This window comes from Lepidochelys kempii, chromosome 17 (genome assembly GCF_965140265.1).
Source record: "Lepidochelys kempii isolate rLepKem1 chromosome 17, rLepKem1.hap2, whole genome shotgun sequence".
In the NCBI taxonomy this organism is placed as follows: domain Eukaryota; kingdom Metazoa; phylum Chordata; order Testudines; family Cheloniidae; genus Lepidochelys; species Lepidochelys kempii.
Window position 1 is genome coordinate 111,309 of NC_133272.1, and position 20,667 is coordinate 131,975.

At 47.1% G+C, this 20,667-nt stretch overlaps 1 protein-coding gene across 1 annotated transcript in view; it reads left to right on the plus strand.

The window, feature by feature from the left end:
• YWHAE (tyrosine 3-monooxygenase/tryptophan 5-monooxygenase activation protein epsilon) overlaps positions 1-20,667 on the plus strand; it is a 56,632-nt gene that overhangs the window by 12,846 nt on the left and 23,119 nt on the right. The window contains exon 2 of the mRNA XM_073315961.1: positions 4,313-4,512. Within this exon, the coding sequence (XP_073172062.1) occupies positions 4,313-4,512 (200 nt within the window). The remainder of the gene's footprint in view (positions 1-4,312; positions 4,513-20,667) is intronic.

The following is a 20,667-nucleotide window of genomic DNA, read 5'->3' on the forward strand; positions in this document are numbered from 1 at the left end:
GGCAGAACCCCAGTCATGTTCTCTGACCACAAGACCCAGTGTTCTGGAAGGCAGAATGCCTTGCTTAGTCGATACGTACCTATACTGGTCAGAAATACTAGGGCATATTAGATTATTCTACCTAAAAGTGAACATAGAAATATTTTAAGGTGTCTTTTTTTACAAGCTTAGAAATCAGTTGTTTGGTCAGAGTTAAAGCCATTCTTTAATCAAAAGCAAAATAATTTATAGAACCTATCACACAAGCTGCAAAAAATACATATTCTAATCATAGTTTGGTAGTACTGCCACCAGTTAAGGTTGTAAAATGTTTGTTTGAAAGACCCTGTTTTTAGTTGCTTATGATTTGCTCAACTTCAGCTGTTTGGACCAAAATGTTCCATACTAGATGAAGTTTCAACAAAATGGTTAAGCTATTTCTGAGAAAGGAAAAACAGTATATTTTTCTGTGACCCCTATGTTAAATTCTTAAAATGGTTTAATTAAAAAACACTACTCCCTACATGCTTTCAAGTGGGGATTTGAAGTTTGACTGGGGGGGGGTCACCTTACTACTAGGAACATGTCTTGGCTATCCAGGTGAAAATCTGCCCCAATTTGGTTAAATTGTAAGCCTCTGAAAATCTCAGTGCATATGTTCTTAGTAGAGGGCTTTTTAGGGACTGGCAGCATTAGTCTCCCAAGGATTCTGTCTCCACTGAGCATGTGCCATACCAACATAATTTCTGCATGCAGACTGGATCATCCTTACAGAGCAACTGAGCATGTTCCAGCTTGGGGCTGCAAAGGCCTGGTTCCTAAAATTGCTCCTCCTGGCAGCAGAGAGCCAGTCTGGTAACTGACCGTAAGGAGATACGCTGCTATGGTTTGTGCTCCCCTAGCTGGTGACCAGTTGGCATGGAGAATGAGTAGGTAGTCTGACTTGCTTGACTGTAGAGAGGTGAGGTGGGGAGGTTAGCCCTGGGGCAGGCTGCTGGTGGTGGTGGTGGCAGCAGCGGCAATGGGAGCAGGGGTATAGAGACAGGATGGAACAGGCTGGGGATCAGGCAGATGGGGGGAGGGGCATCTGCAGGAGACAGCAGAAGTCTAGCCACTAGAACATGCTTCTCTGCAGAACCTAGATTTAGAACCCGGGACTCTTGAGTCCCAACAGTCCTCTGCTGTTGGCAGATTGCCACTGGGTTTCACCGCTAAGTGTCTTATCCTCCTATTAGGTTATATTTATGCTGCAGATAGACACCCATGGCTGGCCTGTGGCACCTGGCTAAGGCGATGCTTTAATTGTGGTGTAGATGTTCAGGTTTGGGCTAGAGCCTGGGCTTTAGGACCCTGTAAGGTGTCTCAGCCTGAACCTGGAGGTCTAAACTGCAATTAAACAGCCCCTTAGCCCAAGCCCCGCAGTCCTGAGTCTGTACAGGCCAGTGGCAGGTGTCTAATTGCAGTGTAGACATAACCATCGTGACTGAAGTCCATATGCAAGATAAGTCTATTCCTGTTACCAGTTACCCTGTTAACTGTCTGGGCTGTGGCTGTAAGGGTACCAACCTTGATATAGACCTGCATGGGAAGGAGTATGGTTCCACGTGATGGAATTTGTGGTTTTTTTTTTTTTTTTTTTTAAAGCAAGAAATTACTTTTAAAAAACCGCCCTGAATTAAAAGATCTTTAATTGCAAAGTCAAGCAGTCAGAAGCTAGAAAACGTAAGAATTTTCTGTGCAACCTTAATTTGGCCCTCTTGTGCATAAGTGTTGTGGTGCAGTAGTTAATTTATGATTACGTTCTGTTTTTCCACAGAATCCTTTCTCATTAAGTGCACAGGATGGATGGTGCTCAGGGAACAAATCAGGGTTATGTAGTGAATGAGGCTGTTTGTGGAATCTGTTGTGATATTTGAGCCTACAAATGTACCCTAATTGTAAGCTCAATTGTAAAAAGTATGTGCAAGTTCTTAAGTTGTTACAATAATCTGTAATAATAAATATTGATGGAAAATGTTTTGTTGCTTTCAGCAATGCATGTTGTAAACAGGTGCAAGAAAACCAGACAGACTAAATTAGTTCAGAGAAAAAGGCCATGTTAAAATTCAAGGATTATGTTGAAATCATATTTGGTAAAAACCAAATATGTGGAACCAAAAATTAATTGACCAAAATTGGTGTCAGATATTAGACCTAATGGGTGGACAAAATAATGAGGGGATGGGCTATTCTATCCATCACTTCCTTGTTGGGCTCTTAAAGAGAGACCTTTTTTGGGGAAAGCAGAATGGAGAGGAACAGATGAAGACTACTGAAGTGAGCTTCATCATGGCTGCCCCCTCCACCATCTCCTAGGACCCTGAACTTTTTTTGTCCTAATCCTAAGTGATGTTCTGACCAGGATGGACCAGAGAGAGGGATCCAGATGACTTTGTTAACCACTACCAGCTGAAGCTGCAACACCACCTGAGATGAAATGGGATTGGACTTTAAAAATAGCAGCAACTCCAGCTCATCTCTGCTAACTTCTCTGTTCCACAAAAGGACAGTTATTACCATCTTTGTTACTCTCTAAGGCTATGTGTACACTGGCACTTTTGTTGCTCACAGGTGTGAAAAAACACCCACCTGAATGACACAAGCTTTAGCGATGAAAAGCATTGATGTGGACAGTGCTTCGTTGTCTGGAGTCATGCTTCCATCAACAAAGCTACCGCCCCTCGTTGGGCTGTTTTTATTTTGTCGGTGATAAAGAGCAGCCATACAACGCACCTTACAATGGTGTGGCTGCAGTGGCATAGTCACACTGTTTAAGGTGTGTTGTGTAGAAATAGCCTAAGACTGTAAAATGGGGTTTTCCTTCTAAAAACACTCTCCAGCTAAAAGGATAGGGAACAAGGGATATTGTTAAAATGAGAGCCTTATTTAATGCTATGTTTTAAATGCTTTAACTATTTTTTTAAATGGTTTAAAGGATTTTAATGGTATGTTTACTATGGTATTAAGCAGGCTGAGGTCTCTGTATATCAGCTGTTCTCAAACTATGGGGCGGGCCTCCGAAGGGAAGCACGAACTGTGTACCTTTTTTTAAAGAGCTCTGGGTTCCGCCCTGGGTGTCTGGGGCTCATGCGGAAGGGACGTGCACACTTGGATAAAGGGGACAGCTGGAGCACTGCCACCTGGGCTTGGGTTCTCTCCCTCACTGGAAGGCAGCAGGGCTCCAGGTGTCAGCCCCAAGGTGGCAACAGAAGGCGGCAGAAGTAAGAGTGGCAATAGGGCGCTAAATCTGCTGCAAAAAGTGATATTGATCAATTTCACTTTTAACATTGCCACCCTTCTGTGCCACTGCTGGCTCAGCGCTCCTTCAGAGCTGGATGCTGGTATATGTACTGGCAGTTGGTGGTGTAAACTACTACAGTTAAGAACCACTATTGACCCTACCTCATTGCAGAAATTGGAAGTTGTTCAAAAATAACTAGGCACTAGATGTTTCAAGTTGGGCAACCAAAATTAGTGGATGCTTGACCACTTCAGCCTTCTCTTGAATACTCATCTGTAAAATTGGGATAATGCCCTCTTGTCTAAGGGGTGTTGTAAAGATAAATTCACATTTTTAAATCATTCACACTTCAAAATGAGCATCATAGGAACATCCATATTTCTGTATTGTATTCTGTGTAGAGTTTAAATGATGTTCAGTAAGTAAAGCATGGAACCATACAATGAATGACAAGGCTACAAAGAAATATTGAATAGCTAGCTCTTCAGTGGACACTGTCCATCCCATGCACTGAATGAGGTAGGCATTCTGTGGAAAAAATAGTATGTGATCCTGTAATAAAACATGTATCCTAATACATACAAGGAGGGGGAATATGGTTGCACAGACAAACTTAGTTTTGGCATGTCCTAACTTTTGAGGGTTTGATTTTGAAGCTTTAACATTATAAGAGAATGTTTTAATTCAATTTAATATTTATATTGTACAAGTGCTCAGGCACCAATGAGGATCATGGCACTGTACAAAGAGGTGGACCTGATCCCTACCCAGAAGATTTTAGTGGTTTAATGTTGATGTGGGAATTGTCTAATATTTTTTGAGTTGCTTGTCTAAGTTGTCACCTGTCATCTAAAAGGTGAGGAGTCACAGGCGATGAAGGGTGGGACCGAGCCCAGTTTGTTGAAAATGAAGATCAGTGCATAAACTGAAAATTTAATCTTTTACTGAATGGCTTACAAGTCTGTTTTGAGAAGGAATAAAGTAAATAAGCAATTCAGAAGTCTGTGGGGAAACTCTGTTTAATATGCCTAATCAGTAACCTTTGCCTCCTAGAAATGGTTGAATCAATGAAAAAAGTGGCTGGAATGGATGTGGAGTTGACAGTGGAAGAAAGAAACCTTCTATCTGTGGCATATAAAAACGTGATTGGCGCTAGAAGAGCTTCATGGAGAATAATCAGCAGCATTGAACAGAAAGAAGAAAACAAAGGTGGAGAAGATAAACTAAAAATGATTCGGGAATATCGGCAAATGGTAAGATCTAGTTAGCGAGATAATTATATATTTCATTTTAAAATTTTCTTCTGCTAAGGCAAAATATACCATTTTTGACTGTCTGGCCCTGGGGGCTAATGAAACCTTGTTGAGTTCCAGTGGGTTCTCAGGGAGAATACTTGGCTAAAAAAAACATTTTACTGATGGTTTAATCAAATGCAGGTTGTCTTCCTCCATCAATATTGTGATGCCTAAACACCCTCTTCCTCCTCCAAATTGCTGATATACAGGTGACATGACAGAAGCAGAAGAGAAGACTGTTTAGAATGCTCTTGTCAGAAGTTGTTCCAAATTGTGGATCTGTTTCAATTCGCGTTCTTGAGGTCTTCTGCTGTTGGTGTGCTGGAAACAAAGCAGAACTGTGATGACTTGCTAATCCAGTTGATTTGCACCAGGTGACAGTGAAGTGGGGTGTTTGTTTTTTTTTTTCTCTGTGAATTTTCCAGTTATTTCATAGATACAGTTGCTTTAAGGACGCTCTTGTCTCTGAAATTGAATTTTCTTCTCTGGGAGAAAATGTTTCTGCATGAATTTCAGTCTGTGACTCTTAGAGGAGCTTTAGACTTGGTGGGGTAACTTATTGACTACCAGCTGGGAAATATTGAGGCCATTTTAATATTTGACATAGCAACACAAGGGAAGGCAAGGTGCTGGTTTGATCAGGTTTCTGTTTCCAGTCATTTTGGTTTTAGTCCTTGTACAGCAGAAGTTGTCAGTTGTGGTAGTTGATCTGCTGGGATTAATGAGACATTCCGGTTCTCCTAGTCTCTCTTGTCTTTGATACTGTAGTTCTCTGCTATGCAATTTATGAATTGACAGGGCCACTCTTGGGTGACTCTTATTTCTGAAAGGTCCTAGACAATAGTACCAGGCTCATCTACTTTGAGGACACTTGCATGTGAGGTTCCACAGCATGCCATTTTGTCCAGCATATATTTGGAGCTGTTGATGGCATAGCATCATGTAATTGGTAATAACGGGACCCAAATTATATGGAAGTGCCTTCTAAATTTTGTGACATGTTGGTGTGACACAGTGAAATTCTGTAGCAGGTTCAGGTAAATTAAAAAAAAAAAGCCCCCCCCCCCTTTTTTTTTCAAGGAAGCATGAAAATTAATACAATTGATACAATGTTCTTTATGATTTTTGGTATTACATTCTATTTTATGCTGCATATTTTATTTTTTGGCATGTCATAAACTTTTGGTAGACAGTTGAACATATTAACCAAATACTATGTCATCACTAACACACACCCCCTCCCCTGCAAAGGGTGTGTTTTCACCACGAGATAACTAAAACATGTTAGTTTTTCTGCAGTAAAAGCATAGAGGAGACAAGACACTTATTTTACTGTGAGGTAAACTAGGTCAGGGTTATAGTGCTGATCTTGCCTACTTACCTCATGATAAAATCTTTGATTTGGAAGGGCCTGTAGTAATCGAATATCCTTTCTATGCTTGATTATTGTAAAGTGTTCAATGTATGCATGTTTTGGCCTGATTCAGTAACTGGATGGTCAGGAAACATACAGGGGAACACTGGCAATAGTTAAGTTACTTGGCAAATTCTGGGTTACAAACGATGTATGCTACATCAAGGAGTATTGATCTGAGAAGTACTTAGCATGGGTCTTGCTGTCACCTCCCAAGGCATCCCATTAGGGATGTCTAAAACAGATGGGACTAGAGCACTTCTACATGCACTTGCATGTTCCGCGTGCCCACCAGAACTCAAAATCTGGTTATGTGGAGATGAGAGGAGAGAGACATGATCATAACTTTCTTTGCATCCTTGCTCATGTCCATTCCAGTGTGGTGGTGTGTGCATGTGCTCCGTGTACTGCCATCAGAAAGCTTTTCCCTCTATGGAATCTGTTGCATCGGCTCTGGTGCCCCCTGGAGTCGTGCCCATATAGTGACTCTCGCTCTGCTTGCTTTAAGTGCTTGGGGGAGTCCCACCTCTTGGAGCACTGCAGGATTTGTAAGGGGTTCAAACCCCATACCAAAAAGGACAGGGACTAGAGATTCAAATTCCTTTTTATGGAGGTGGCTCTCCATCTGGCCTTGGAGCCAAGTCATGCTGACTTGACACTGTGTATCTCTAACCTGGTGAGAAGTGCACTGGCTTCTGAGAGACAGGCAGTATAGCTCAGCTTCTTCAGCACTGAGGAAGGATTCCACGTCCCAGGACACTCTGCACCAACAGAGCTTTCCAGTACAGAGGCGGTCTACCCCGCACCAGGACATGCTGCACAGATCTCAGTTTCCGATGTGGAGGAAGAAGCAAAGAAAAACGGAGTGCTCCCTAACTCCGAGACCCGCTCGTGACAGGAAGCTGGCAGAATGAGGCCTGTGTCAGGCCACTTGGACTCAACAGTTGTCAGCCTAGTACCATTGATTCCGGCCCAGGAAAGGGTCCTGTTGAGTCAGTACTGTTGGACTCTCCTCCGAGGGAGAGCCATCGGACTGCAGCCCTGGTGCTTCCATCCACACCAGAGGTGTTTGAGGCAGCAAGGGAGCTACTATGCCTCCTGTGCTGTCATCCCGCACCAGGCATGAACAGGCACCAGAGATGAATGACTATGGCACCGAGGCCTCACAAGGCAGGGAAAACAAGCAATGATGACAATGCACCTGTTACCTACCTCTTGGCACTGCTCTTGGGCGACTCTTCGCAGTTGGACTCTGGTGCGGAATCTTACACCTCCCACAGGAGCTCAGACTACTCTGACCACTGATACCTGACAGCTGATATGGGCCAAGAGTTCTGACCAATGGCCTGACCAGCACAGTGGCAAAAACTGGTGCAATGGCCTTTCTGGAATCCCTGGGCCTTCCTTCTGGTCCAAGGGTCTCAGTCAATGAGATCTTACTCCATTGTGTTGGAGCATACAGCTCCCCCAGCACTTCCTTTGGTATAGGAGTCAGGACCTGGTACCAAGCCTGGCACTGAACTTCAGGACCCGGTACTGTGGGATCCTTCAGCTGCTGAAGGACAGGAACAGGGCCCTGTACCTGTCCTAACATCCTCCTTATGGGGTGATAGTGGGGACTTCATTTGTGCCTGCTCAGGATGATTAAAGGGCACCCCAGGAACTCCTCAGGAAAGTAGCCCAAAACCTGGGGATCCAGGTGGAGGAAATCTTGGAAGCCTCCCATGCCCTGGTTTACATCTTGGCCCCTTTGGGACCATCGCGAGTGGCTTTGCCTCTGAATGGTGCCATTCTAGAACTCGTTAAGGCACTGTGGCAGACTCCAGCATCCTTGCAACCTACTGCAAAGAGGGGTGGAGAAAAGAGATTTTGTTCCCCCAAAGGGGTTTGAGTACTTATACACCCATCCGTCTCCAGGGTTGCTAGTGCTGTCAGTGGTAAACAAACAAGAAGCAGAGACAGCAAGGATCTAACCCCAGGGCCAAGGATGCCAAGAAGCTGTATCCTTTTTGGCAGAAAGATCTACTCCACGGGGGGGGCTCCAACTTCAAATCACCAACCAACAGATGTTCCTGAGCCACTATGACTTTAAGTCCTGGAGCACAATGACTAAGTTCAAGGAGTTCCTGCTACAGGAATCTAGTGCCGAGTTCTTGGCTCTAGTTGAGTAGGCCAGAGCAGTGGCAAAAGTGTACTTGCAAGCAGCATTGGTTGTGATGGACTCTGCTGCACAAACCATGGCTTTGGAAGGAGGAGCTCATGGCTTCTCATGGAGGAGCTCATGGCTACAGGCCTCGGGCCTCCCATATGAAGTGCAGCAGACTATCGAGGGCCTCCCTTTCGAGAGCGCGTGTCTCTCTTTTCAGAGAAGATAGACTTGAGCTCCGCAGCTTAAAGGATCCACCCTAAAGTCGCTAGGACTATACACTCTAGCCCCATCAAGGAAGCACTTTTAAACCCCAGCCATTGCCCTGTTTCTACTAGCCTCAGTCAAGGCAGGATTACAGTACGAGGCGGAGTATGAGCTATAAGAGGAGGCTGCCTCCCCAGTCCTTGTCTACCCTCAGGGCTGGCCCCACCACACATTTGGCTGGGTCTGAGCATGCCTTTTAAGGGTACATCCAAGGACGTTGTACCAGGACAATGTCTGGATCCACCTTCCCCAGTTTTTGTGGACCTGTTATCCCACTTTTATTGGGTGTGGGCCTGTATCACCTCAGACCGTTAGGTGCTATGCACATAGGATATCCCCTGCAGTTCAGTTCTCCCTTCCTCCCTGTCCCTCTTCAGGGACCCTTCTCATGAGCAACTTCTAATCCAGGAAGTGCGAACGCATCTGCAAGTGGGAGTAGTAGAGGTGGTTTCTCTGGAGCTAAGGGGCAAGGGGTTTTACTCCCGTTTCCTAATCTTGAATGCCAAAAGGAGTCTCAAACCTGGACTTGTGAAACTTCAACAGATTCATGCGGAAGCAGAAGTTCCGTATGATTTCCTTGGCCTCCATTATCCCTTTGCTGGATTCAGGGGACTCGTATGCCACCCTCGACTGGAACACTTTATTTCCATATCTCAATCTTCCAAGGTCACAGGAGATTCCTCCAATTCATTGTGAATTAGGTACCAATGCTCACATTTGACCTGCCAGCAGCCCCATGGGTATTCACAAAGTGCATTGCAGTTGTTGCAGCTTTCCTAAGGAAACAAAGGGTTTAGATATGTCCTTACCTCGTTAACTGGCTGATTGGAAGTCAGACTAGGGCCCAGGTGGAGGCATACATATGGCTAGTACTGTCAACCTTCCAGAGGTTAGGCCTGTTGATAAACATGCAGAAATCAGCACTGTCCCCATCCAAATGATAGTATCCAAGTCCTTGACTTGATCCAGGCCAGAGCCTTTTTTCCAGAAGCCTGGTCCCAGGCCCTGGGTTCCATTGTAGAGAGCCTCAGAAATCAACACAGCAAGAAACTGCCTGAAACTCCTGGGGCATATGGCATCGTGCACTTACATAGTGAAACAAGTGAGGTTGTGACTCAGACCTCTTCAGATCTGGCTAGCATTAGTGTACTGACCCTGCCGGGATCGCTTGGACATGGCAGTCACGCGCGCGCCGCCGCCCCCCCCCCCCCCCCACACACCCGTGATCACCACCCTCCGATGCTGGCTGGAGCCGGAGACAGTATGTATGGGTGTCCCATTCTTGAAACTGCAGCTGTCAATATCTCTAGTCTGTGATGCTTCCATGCTCATTTGGGGGGGTCCTCAGAATCCAGGGCCTCTGGTCCCAGGTGGCGCTCACTACATATCAGTGTGAGGGAACTTGGGCAGTGCACCTTGCCTGCCAAATGTTCCAATCCCACCTGCAAGGCAAATGTGCATCAGTGCTTACAACATGACAGTGATGTTCTATATAAACAGACAGGGTGGAGCACACGCCTCTCACCTATGCCAAGAAGCTCTCTGCCTGTGGGAATTGTGCATATCCTACTCAATCCACCTCGCAGTCTTCTACCTCCCATGGGCACAGAACAAAGTAGTGGATTGCCTCAGCAGATCTTTCTCCAGTCACAAATGGTCCATCTACTGTGATGTCGTGAAGGTCATTTTCCAGAGGTGGGGGACTCAGGATAGACCTGTTCATGACCAGGCACAACAGAAAGTGTCTGCAGTTCTGTTCCTTTTGCAATCAGTCTAGCTCAGGGACACACTTCCCCTCCCTTGGAGAAGCTATCTCTACTATGCATTCCCCCATTCCTCTCATACACAAGGTCCTTCTGAAGGTCAGAGAGGAAGGAATGAACCTGATCTTGATAACCCCAGCCTGGCGTTACCAACACTGGTTCACCACCTTTCTGGATCTCTCGGTGAAAACACCAATTGCTCTACCTCTGTTTCTGGATCTCCTCTCCCAGGATCGCTGTCTCCTACTTTATCCGAACTTCAAGTCCCTCCATCTCACAGACTGTGGGGGATGAGGATGAGAGGTTTGGGGTGCAGGAGGGTGCTCCATGCTGGGATCAAGGGGTTTGGAGAGCACGAGGTGGATCAGGGCTGGGGTTGGGTATAGGTGTGGAGGAAAGGCTCAGTGGTGCAGGAATGGGGGAATGCATAATAGAGAAAAGGAGTACTTGTGGCACCTTAGAGACTAACCAATTTATTTGAGCATAAGCTTTTGTGAGCTACAGCTCACTTCATCGGATGCATACTGTGGAAAGTATAGAAAATCTTTTTATACACACAAAGCATGAAAAAATGGGTGTTTACCACTACAAAAGGTTTTCTCTCCCCCCACCCCACTCTCCTGCTGGTAATAGCTTATCTAAAGTGATCACTCTCCTTACAGTGTGTATGATAATCAAGGTGGGCCATTTCCAGCACAAATCCAGGGTTTAACAAGAACGTCTGAGGAGTGAGGGGGAAACAAGGGGAAATTGTCTTCTGTATTTAGCTATTCTTCCCCACTAAGTAGTGGACCTTCATAGAATCATAGATTAAGGTTGGAAGAGACCTTCAGAGGTCATCTAGTTCAACCCCCTGCTCAAAGCAGGACCACCCCCAACTAAATTATCCCAGCCAGGGCTTTGTCAAGCTGGGCCTTAAAAAGAAACTTTTTGAGGATGGAGATTCCACCACCTCCCTAGGTAACCCATTCCAGTGCTTCACCACCCTCCTAGTGAAATATTGTTTCCTAATATCCAACCTAGACCTCCCCCACTGCAACTTGAGACAATTGCTCCTTGTTCTGTCATCTGCCACCACTGAGAACAGTCTAGCTCCATCCTCTTTGGAACCCCGCTTCAGGTAATTGAAGACTGCTATGAAATCCTCCCTCACTCTTCTCTTCTGCAGACAAAATAGGCCCAGTTCCCACTCTGCTTGATACCAGCTGCCAACTAGACATTGAGCCATTGATCACTACCCATTGAGCGTGACGATCTAGCCAGCTTTCTATCCATGTTTATAGTCCATTATCCAATCCATACTACTTTAACTTGCTGACATGCATACTGTGGGAGACCATATCAAAAGCTTTGCTAAAGTCAAGGTATATCATGTCCAGCGCTTCCCCATATCCACAGAGCCAGTTATCTCATAGAAGACAATCTGGTTGGTCAGGCATGACTTTCCCTTGGTGAATCCATATTGACTGTTCCTGATCATCTTCCTCTCCTCCAAGTGCTTCAAAATGGATTCCTTTAGAACCTGCTGCATGATTTTTCCAGGGACCGAGGTGAGGCTGACCGGTCTGTAGTTCCCTGTATTCTCCTCCTTCCCTTTAAAGATGACAGGTTTCAGAGTAACAGCCGTGTTAGTCTGTATTTGCAAAAAGAGGAGGAGTACTTGTGGCACCTTAGAGACTAACCAATTTATTTGAGCATGAGCTTTCGTGAGCTACAGCTCACTTCATCGGATGAAGTGAGCTGTAGCTCTCGAAAGCTCATGCTCAAATAAATTGGTTAGTCTCTAAGGTGCCACAAGTACTCCTTTAAAGATGGGCACTATATTTGCCTTTTTCCAATCGTACAGCATCTCCCCTGATTGCCTGAAGTTTTCAAAGATAATGGCTCTGCAATCACATCAGCTCCCTCAGCGCCCTCAGATGCATTGCATCTGGCCCCATGGACTTGTGCATGTCTAGCTTTTCTAAATAGTCCTTAAGCTGTTCTTTCACCACTGAGGACTACTCACCTCCTTCCTATACTGTACTGCCCAGTGCAGCAGTCTGGGAGCTGACCTTGTCTGTAAAGACTGAGGCAGAAAAAAGCATTGAGTACTTCAGCTTTTTCCACATCATCTGTCACTAGGTTGCCTCCCCCATTCAGTAAGGGTCCCACACTTTCCCTGGCTACCACCTTGTTGCAAACATACCTGTAGAAACCCTTCACGTCCCTTGCTAGCTGCAACTCCAGTTGTGCTTTGGCCTTCCTGATTATACTCCTGCATGCTTGAGCAGTATTTTTATACTAGTCCTCAGTTATATGTCCAGGTTTCTACTTCTTGTAAGCTTCCTTTTTGTGTTTAAGCTCTCTGAAGATTTCTCTGTTAAGCCAAACTGGTTGTCTGCCATATGTGCAGAAAGAATAGCAAATAGGGATGGTTTGTTCCTGCACCCTCAATAAGGCTTTTTTAAAGTACATTCAGCTCTCCTGGACTCCTCCTTCTCTCCTCTTCTCTCCCCCCCCCCCCCCCATTAGCATCCCAGGGGATCCTGCCCAACAATTCCCTGAGAGAGTCAGTCTGCTTTTCTGAAGTCCAGGGTCCGCATTCTGCTGCTCTACTTTCTTCCTTTTGTCAGGATCCTGAACTCGACCATCTCATGGTCACTGCTCTCCAGGTTGCCACCCACTTCTACTTTCCTTACCAATTCTTCCCTGTTTGTGAGCAGCAGGTCAAGAGGATCACGGCCCCTAGTTGGTTCCTCCAGCATTTGCACCAGGAAGTTCTCCCCAACACACTTCAGAAACTTCCTGGATTGTCTCTGCACTGTTGTGTTCCTCTCCCAGCAGGTGTCAGGGTGATTGAAGTCTCCTCTGAGATCTAGGGCCTGTGATCTGGAAACTTCTGTTAGTTGTCCAAAGAAAGCCTTATCCTCCTGGTCTGGTGGTCTATAGCAGACGCCCACCACAACATCACCCTTATTGCCCTCGCATCTAAACTTAACTCAAAGACTCTCAACAGGCTTTTCTCCAGTTTCATACTGGAGCTCTGAGCAATCGTACTGCTCTCTTACATACAGTGCAACTCCTCCACCTTTTCTCCCCTGCCTGTCTTTCCTGTACAGTTTATACCCATCCACACCGTTGCTCCAGTCATGTGAGTTGCCCCGCCAAGTCTGTTGTTCCAATCACATCATAGTTCCTTGACTGTGCCAGGACTTCCAGTTCTTTCTGCTTGTTTCCCAGGCTTCTTACATTCATGTACAGGCACCTAAGATAACTAGCCAATTGCCCTGCTTTCTCAGTATGAATCTGGAGGCCTCCCCTGTTGTACTCTCCTCCTTGTGTTTCCTCCCAGTATCCCACTTACCCCAGGGCTCCATCCCCTGGTGAACCTAGTTTAAAGCTCTCCTCACTAGGTTAGCAAGCCTGCTTGTGGAGATGCTCTTCCCTTTCTTTATTGGGAAAATCCCATCTCTTCCTAGCAATCCTTCCTGGAACAACATCCCATGGTCAAAGAATCCAAAGCCCTTTCTACCTGTGCAACCACAACCTCCACAATTAGATGGTCCCTACCTGGGCCTTTTCCTTCAATAGGGAGGATGGACAAGAACACGACTTGCACCTCAAACTCCTTTATCCTTCTTCCCAGAGTCAGTAGTCTGCAGTGACCCGCTTAAGGTCATTCTTGGCAGTATCATTGGTGCCCACGTGGAGAAGTAGGAAGGGGTAGAGGTCAAAGGGCTTGATCGGTCTTGGCAGACACTCAGTCACATCCTCAATTCTAGCTCTAGGCGAGCAGCTGAGTTTCCTGGTCTAGATGGCAGATTGATGACTGTTTTCCCCTCCCTTAGGTGGGAGTCCCTGACCACCACCACCCATCCCCTCTTCTTGGGAGGCGTGGTCATGGAACCCCCATCCCTAGGACAATGCTTTCCATGCCTTTCAGTCGATGGGGTCTCCTTCTGATCCCTTCCCTCAGATGACTCTTCCAAATCATTCTCCACCATAGTACCTGTGCAGAGAGCCTTAAAGTGAGCTGTAGCTCACGAAAGCTCATGCTCAAATAAATTGGTTAGTCTCTAAGGTGCCACAAGTACTCCTTTTTCTTTTTGCGAATACAGACTAACACGGCTGTTACTCTGAAACCTTTATTACCTCTGTCTGCACTGGGGCATGAATTCTCCTCTTTCTTCTTCTGAAGGTCACATGCTGCCTAATTTCTTCTGTTCTGCACTGCCCTCTCTGATTCTTCAGCATGCTGTGCCTGCAGTACCAAATGCTGACTTCTATCCAGAAAGTCTTAATTTTCTCTGATGCAAGGACCTAGGGGTTACAGTGGATGAGAGGCTGGATATGAGTTGACAGTGTGCCCTTGTTGCCAAGAAGGCTAACGGCATTTTGGGCTGTACAAGTAGGAGCATTGCCAGCAGATCGAGGGACGTGATCATTCCCCTCTATTCAGCATTGGTGAGGCCTCATCTGGAATACTGTGTCCAGTTTTGGGCCCCACACCACAAGAAGGATATGGGAAAAATTGGAGAGAGTCCAGTGGAGGGCAACAAAAATGATTAGGGGGCTGAAGCACATGACTTATGAGGGGAGGCTGAGGGAACTGGGATTATTTAGTCTGCAAAAGAGAAGAATGAGCGGGGATTTGATAGCTGCTTTCAACTACCTGAAAGGGGGTTCCAAAGAGGATGGATCTAGACCAGTGCTTCTCAAGCAATCTGATGTGGGGGACCGACAGTTTTTTTTTCCCAATGTGCACGCAGACAGGCAGCCGATGGCTCATGGACTGGCATCAGTCCGCAGACCACCATTTTGAGTAGCACTGATCTAGACTGTTCTCAGTGGTCCAGATTACAGAACAAGGAGTAATGGTCTCAAGGAGTGTGGTGAAGCACTGGAACAGATTACCTAGGGAGGTGGTGGAATCTACTTCCTTAGAGGTTTTTAAGGTCAGGCTTGACAAAGGCCTGGCTGGGATTTAGTTGGTGTTGGCCCTACTTTGAGCAGGGGGTTGGACCAGAAGACCTCCTGAGGTCCCTTCCAACCCTGATATGCTATGATTCAATGCAGGGTTGGTACTTAAGTCTATCTAGTCCCCCTTATCTTCCAGTATGGAGGCCAGCTTTCACTTCATACAGAAGAAGTTCCTTCTATCCTCTGGGAGAGAGACAAATATGGCACATCCTGTGCAGGTCACTACAGCTGATCGCTCACTATCCATATTGTCTTCCTTCTAAAAGCCTCTTCAGATGTTGTATTTACTGCTCACAGAAGCCTGCACTTCCCTTTATTTTTGGTAGGTGTGACTCCTCTTGTGCCTTAACCTTTCTGATTTTGTCCCTTCATGCTTGCCACTACTCTATAGTATTCATCTTTAGCAATTTGTCCAGGTTTCCACTTTTTGTAAGATTCCTTTGAGTTTCAGGGTACTACAGAGCTCTCGATGGAGTCATATTGGGTCCTTATTACAGTTCTTCCTGTCTTTGCTATTGTATCTTTTTACTGTCTTTGAGAAACTGCCAGCTCTCCTGAACTCTTGTTTTTCCTTAATTTTTTCTTCCCATAGGACCTTGCGTACAAGTTCTGAGTTAACATCTCTTCGAGTGCTTGCTCATGTCGATTCCATTCTAGGTGTGCGTACCCATGTGTACAGTTGTTGGAGACATTTGCCTTAGCGGTATCTGTAGGGCCCGCTGTAGCACCCTCTGGAATGCTGCGCTCATGTGGCAGTATATCAGGCACCCATGGCCCTACGCCCTCTCAGTTCCTTCTTACCGCCTGTGATGGTTAGAGTGCCTGGTCTTGCTTAGCCAGAGCATTAGTGGTTCTTCACTGTTCTGATTTGTTCTACTTGTTGTTATTTAGTCAGTGATTAGTTAGCTGTTAAGTGTTTTAGTAGTAGTTATTCCTGGAGTGGGATATGCCCCGCTCCCCAGGCTTTAAGCCATGTTCTTAGTGCGGCCGGTCGATGCCTATCAGTAACCATCACGAGAGTTGTCTGAAGGTCCTGGGGAGTCCCATCGAAAAGACAAGTGCCAGATCTGCAAAAACTTGTCCACTGACTCAGAAAGAGCAGGACATTTGGCTAAGGGCCCTCCTTATGGAGGCTGCTCTGTGCCCTGCATTGGAGCCCTCATGCTCAGACTCCATACACAGTACTTTGGCGTCGGCATGCAGTGCATCGCCGGCACCAGGATCCACCCAGCACGATTCTCCCTTGTCAGTACCGAAGTCTGGTCTGCAGGCACCATGCAAGGAAACTTCGGCCTTGTACCTGCAATGAAGGCTCTCGGGGGGTACCACTGTGGTCAAACCCCCTAGCCCAGCCAGGGACCCAACTCCCGGGAGCGGTAGGAAATTCCAGCCCATTGCAGGGCTGTCTGTGCCTGAGGTGGGGGCTGGCAGCCAAAGAACAATTAGGCTCACTGGCACCGCAGACCCCTGGCCACATGGTGGATCCTGGCAAGATACCAGCTCAGACGACCAAGCTGGTGATGGGACCACCCCTAAAGACAGTGGAACATCCCTGGACTGCAGGTGTCATTCCCCTTCACCACAGCCAAGGACCCCAGTACTGCAACACCAGTTTTAAGTGATGCCACCAGTCATCTCCTCCACCTGCCCAGCTGGGTCCTTCCAGTGACAAAGGCAGACAAAAGCAGTCATTTTGAGGGTGCACCCAAGGACGACACCCTATTACTCTCCTGAGCAGTTCCCTGTCATCCTCAACCGCCTTCACCCTCTCCAGTCGGCCTGGTCCCATATCACCTCGGACCGCTGGGTGCTTAACACAGTCTCGTTGGGCTATACTCTGCATTTTGTAGCCGACCAACCCTTCCCTTCCCCGTCCCTGTCCCTCTTCAGGGACCCTTCTCACGAGCAACTCCTCGTTCAGGAGGTCAAAAAGCTCCTGAACCTAGGGGTAGTGGAAGAGGTTCTGCAAGACCTGGAAGGAAGAGGATTTTAAAGGCAAAAGGGGACCTCAGACCTATCCTAGATCTGTATCCTCTCAACAAGTCTCTCAAAGTTGAAGTTTTTGTATGGTCTCTTTGGATCCGGGAGACTGGTACATCGCCCTCGATTTTAAAGGATGCATACTTCCATATTCCTGGGGCACTGGCTTTTCCTCTATTTCACATTGGGCCGGCGCTATTTCCAGTTCACGGCAATGCCCTTTGGTCTCTTTTTGGCCCTGAGTGTGTTCACCAAGTGTATAGTGTCAGTGGCCACTTACCTGCGATGTCAGGGGGTCCAAATCTACCTGTACCTCAACAACTGGTGGTTAAGGGGCCAGTCCTCCTCCTATCAGGTGCAAAGGCATCTCAATCTGGTCTGTTTCACCTGCCGTGACCTGGGCCTAATAAACAACAATAAGTCAACCCTTACCCCAGTGCAATGTATGGAATTCATTAGAGTGGTACTCGACTCCACTCGAGCCAGAGCCTTCCTACCCAAGACTCTGTTCTGAGCAGTAGTGGATCTCATCTTGTCTCTGCATGCCCGCCTGCTCATCACCGCCCACACATGCCTGAGACTGTTGGGCTACATGACAGCATGCACTTACATGGTCTGGCTGGCGTTGGTCTATGTCCCCAGCCGATACAGTATGGAGAGGGTGATCAGGATTCTGGACAGTGTACTGTTGTCCCTTACCTGATGGGAAGACCCGGTGTTGGTGCTGGAGGGAGTCCCCTTCATGACCTCAGTCTCATCAGTGACTCGTCACCAACACTTCAGACCTGGGTTGGGGAGCCCACCTGGGCGATCTCAGTACTCAAGGCCGTTGGTCCAGTCACGATCGGTCGCTGCACCAATAACATCAGGGAACTCGGGGCAGTTTACGTAGCCTGCCAAGCTTTTCAGACGTGCATACAAGGCACGGCAGTTCAGTTCCTAACAGACAACACAGCCATGGTCTTCTATATCGACAGATGGCAGGGGAGCCAGGTCATCCGCCTTCTGTCAAGAAGTGCTCTGGGATTTCTGTCTGCAGCACGACATCTATCTTGTGGCTGCTTGGACGGACCGCCAAGTGGTCCCTTCATTAGATCCCTGTGTGAGTTGACAAATGTGTATCCACATCCGAGCTGTGATCCGCAGATAATTTTTGCAGATATCTGCAAAAATTACAGGATTCTACCCTGGACTGAGGCTCTGAGGCGCGCACAACCCCACTGGAGTCCAGTGTATCCGCATCTGATCTGTAATCTGCAAAATTTGCATCCACATCCGCGCTGGTATCCGCAGAAATGGTCCATGGATATAAAGCGGATACCCGCGGATTTGCAGGGTTCTACCCTTCACCCTAAGTTGGTCAGTTCTATCCATCTTGTCCAGGCAGAACAGGAAATGCCACATCTTCTCATTCCAGGGCAGGGACAGGATCCCTGTCGGGCACCTTCCTGCTCCTGTGGTGGGGGCTCTGATGTATGCCTTCCCTCTGGTGTCATTGCTACCCGGGGTCCTCATGAAGATCAAGCAGGACAGGATGAAGGTCATCGTCCTAGTGCTTGCATGGCCGCACCAACACTGGTTCAGCAGTCTGCAGGATCTCTCGGTGGCGACCCAGTTTCAGATGCCACTCAGGGCGGACCTTTTGTCCCGGAACCATGGCAGTTGCCTGCACCCAAACCTGATGGCGCTTCATCTGACAGCTTGGCTGCTGTGAGACTAAATGTGCAAGAACAGCAGTGTTTGTCCAAGGTCCAACAAGTCCTGTTGGACAGTGGAGAGCCCTCCACCAGAGCCACCTTCCTGGCCAAATGGAAGTGATTTCATTTGCTGGATGGCGAATAAGGGGGTCTGTCACGAGAGAGCCCCATTGCTGCTCATTCTAGACTACCTCCTGCACCTCAAACTTCAGGGCTTGTCACTCTCCTCCACCAAGGTCCATCTAGCGGCCATCTCGGGCTTCCACCCAGTGCTCAAAGGCAGGTTGGTTTTCTCTCAGGATATCACAGCCAGATTCCTTAAGGGCCTGGGGGGTTTCTACCCGCACGTCAAGGATCCTGTCCCTCTATGGGACTCAAATCTGGTGCTCTCGTGGCTTGTCTGTCCGTCTTTCTCCTCGCCTCCTGCTCTCACCTTCTCTTCTGGAAAGTCGCATTCCTGGTTGTAGTGGTGTCGGCCTGCCGGGTATCTGAGATTTGGGCACTCACTTCAGAACCACTTACGCAGTCTCCTACAAGGACACGATATAGCTAAGACCGGTTTTCCTTCCTAAGGTAGTCTCTCAGTTTTATTTGAGCCAAGCAAAGGTGCCATCCCTGGCAATAGTCACCGTCCACTCTACCAGGGCACAGGCTTTGGCAGCCTTTTTGGCCCAACTGCCTATTCTGGACATCTGTACGGTCCATACCTTCACGGCCCACTATGTGCTTACCCAGCAGGCCCAGGACAATGCTGGCTTTGGTAGAGCAGTACTGCAAACCACCAAATGGTGAACTCTGAGCCCACCTCCATAGATACTGCTTATGAGTCACCTAGAATGGAATCGACATGAGCAAGCACTCGAAGAAAACTTATGAAAGGAAGGTAACTGTTCTCTTTGAGATGTGTTGGTCATGTCCATTCTATTTCCTATCCCTCTGTCGGAGTTGCTGGCAAGAAGGAATTGAGAAGGCATAGGGCCAGTGGTACCTGATATATTGCTGCATGAGCACGGCACTCTAGAGGGTGCCACAGCCAGCCCTACGGATACTGTTAAAGTAAGTCTCCAACTGTGTACGTGGGCGTGCACACCTAGAATGGAATAGACATGAGCAACGCATCTCAAAGAATAACAGTTACGAAAGGTAGGTAACCGTAACCGTTCTTTAAATCCATTGTCCCTGTTCTGCTGCTCTTACCTCCATCCTTTCCTTAGAATTATGAAACTATCATTCCATGATCACTTTCACCTAAATTGTGTTCTACCGTCAGATTTGCAACCAGTACTTCCCTTATTTTGCTCATTTGAGCTGCTTCAGCAAAAAAAAAAAAAGGGCTCTTGTGGTATAAGCAGCACAGGGCTCAAAGCAGGCTGGAGTCTGGAAGGATTCTCTAGCTTTTAGAATTTTACTTTCCTTCTTGGACTTTGACAAAGCTAGGCTGTATAATCTTCAAATCATTACTCCTGGGGACATTCTGCACCAAAAAATTAAATTCTGCGCACAATATTTTAAAATGCTGCAAATTTTATTTGTCAAAATAACACTGCATAATTACGCCAGTTTCAATTATTCTGGTAATTTATTTCAAAATACCAGTCAGCAATTATGTCTGTAACAATACAGAGACACACACACATTTCCCCCAGGGGTAGAGAGTGAGAGATCCTTATGACAACCAACCCAGTTCCTGTTTCTCTTCCCCTAGGTATCAAGAGGGAGAAACAGCCTGTCGTTTGGTCCCAGGCTTGTACGGAGTTCCCTGTAAGTTGCCCTCTCCTTCCCTCAGGGCATGCTGGGAACTGCAACTGCCAGGAACTCTCCAGCTCCCTCCCCTACCCCCAGGCAGTCTTTTCTATATGCAAGCTGGACTCTGCCAGGTCCAGT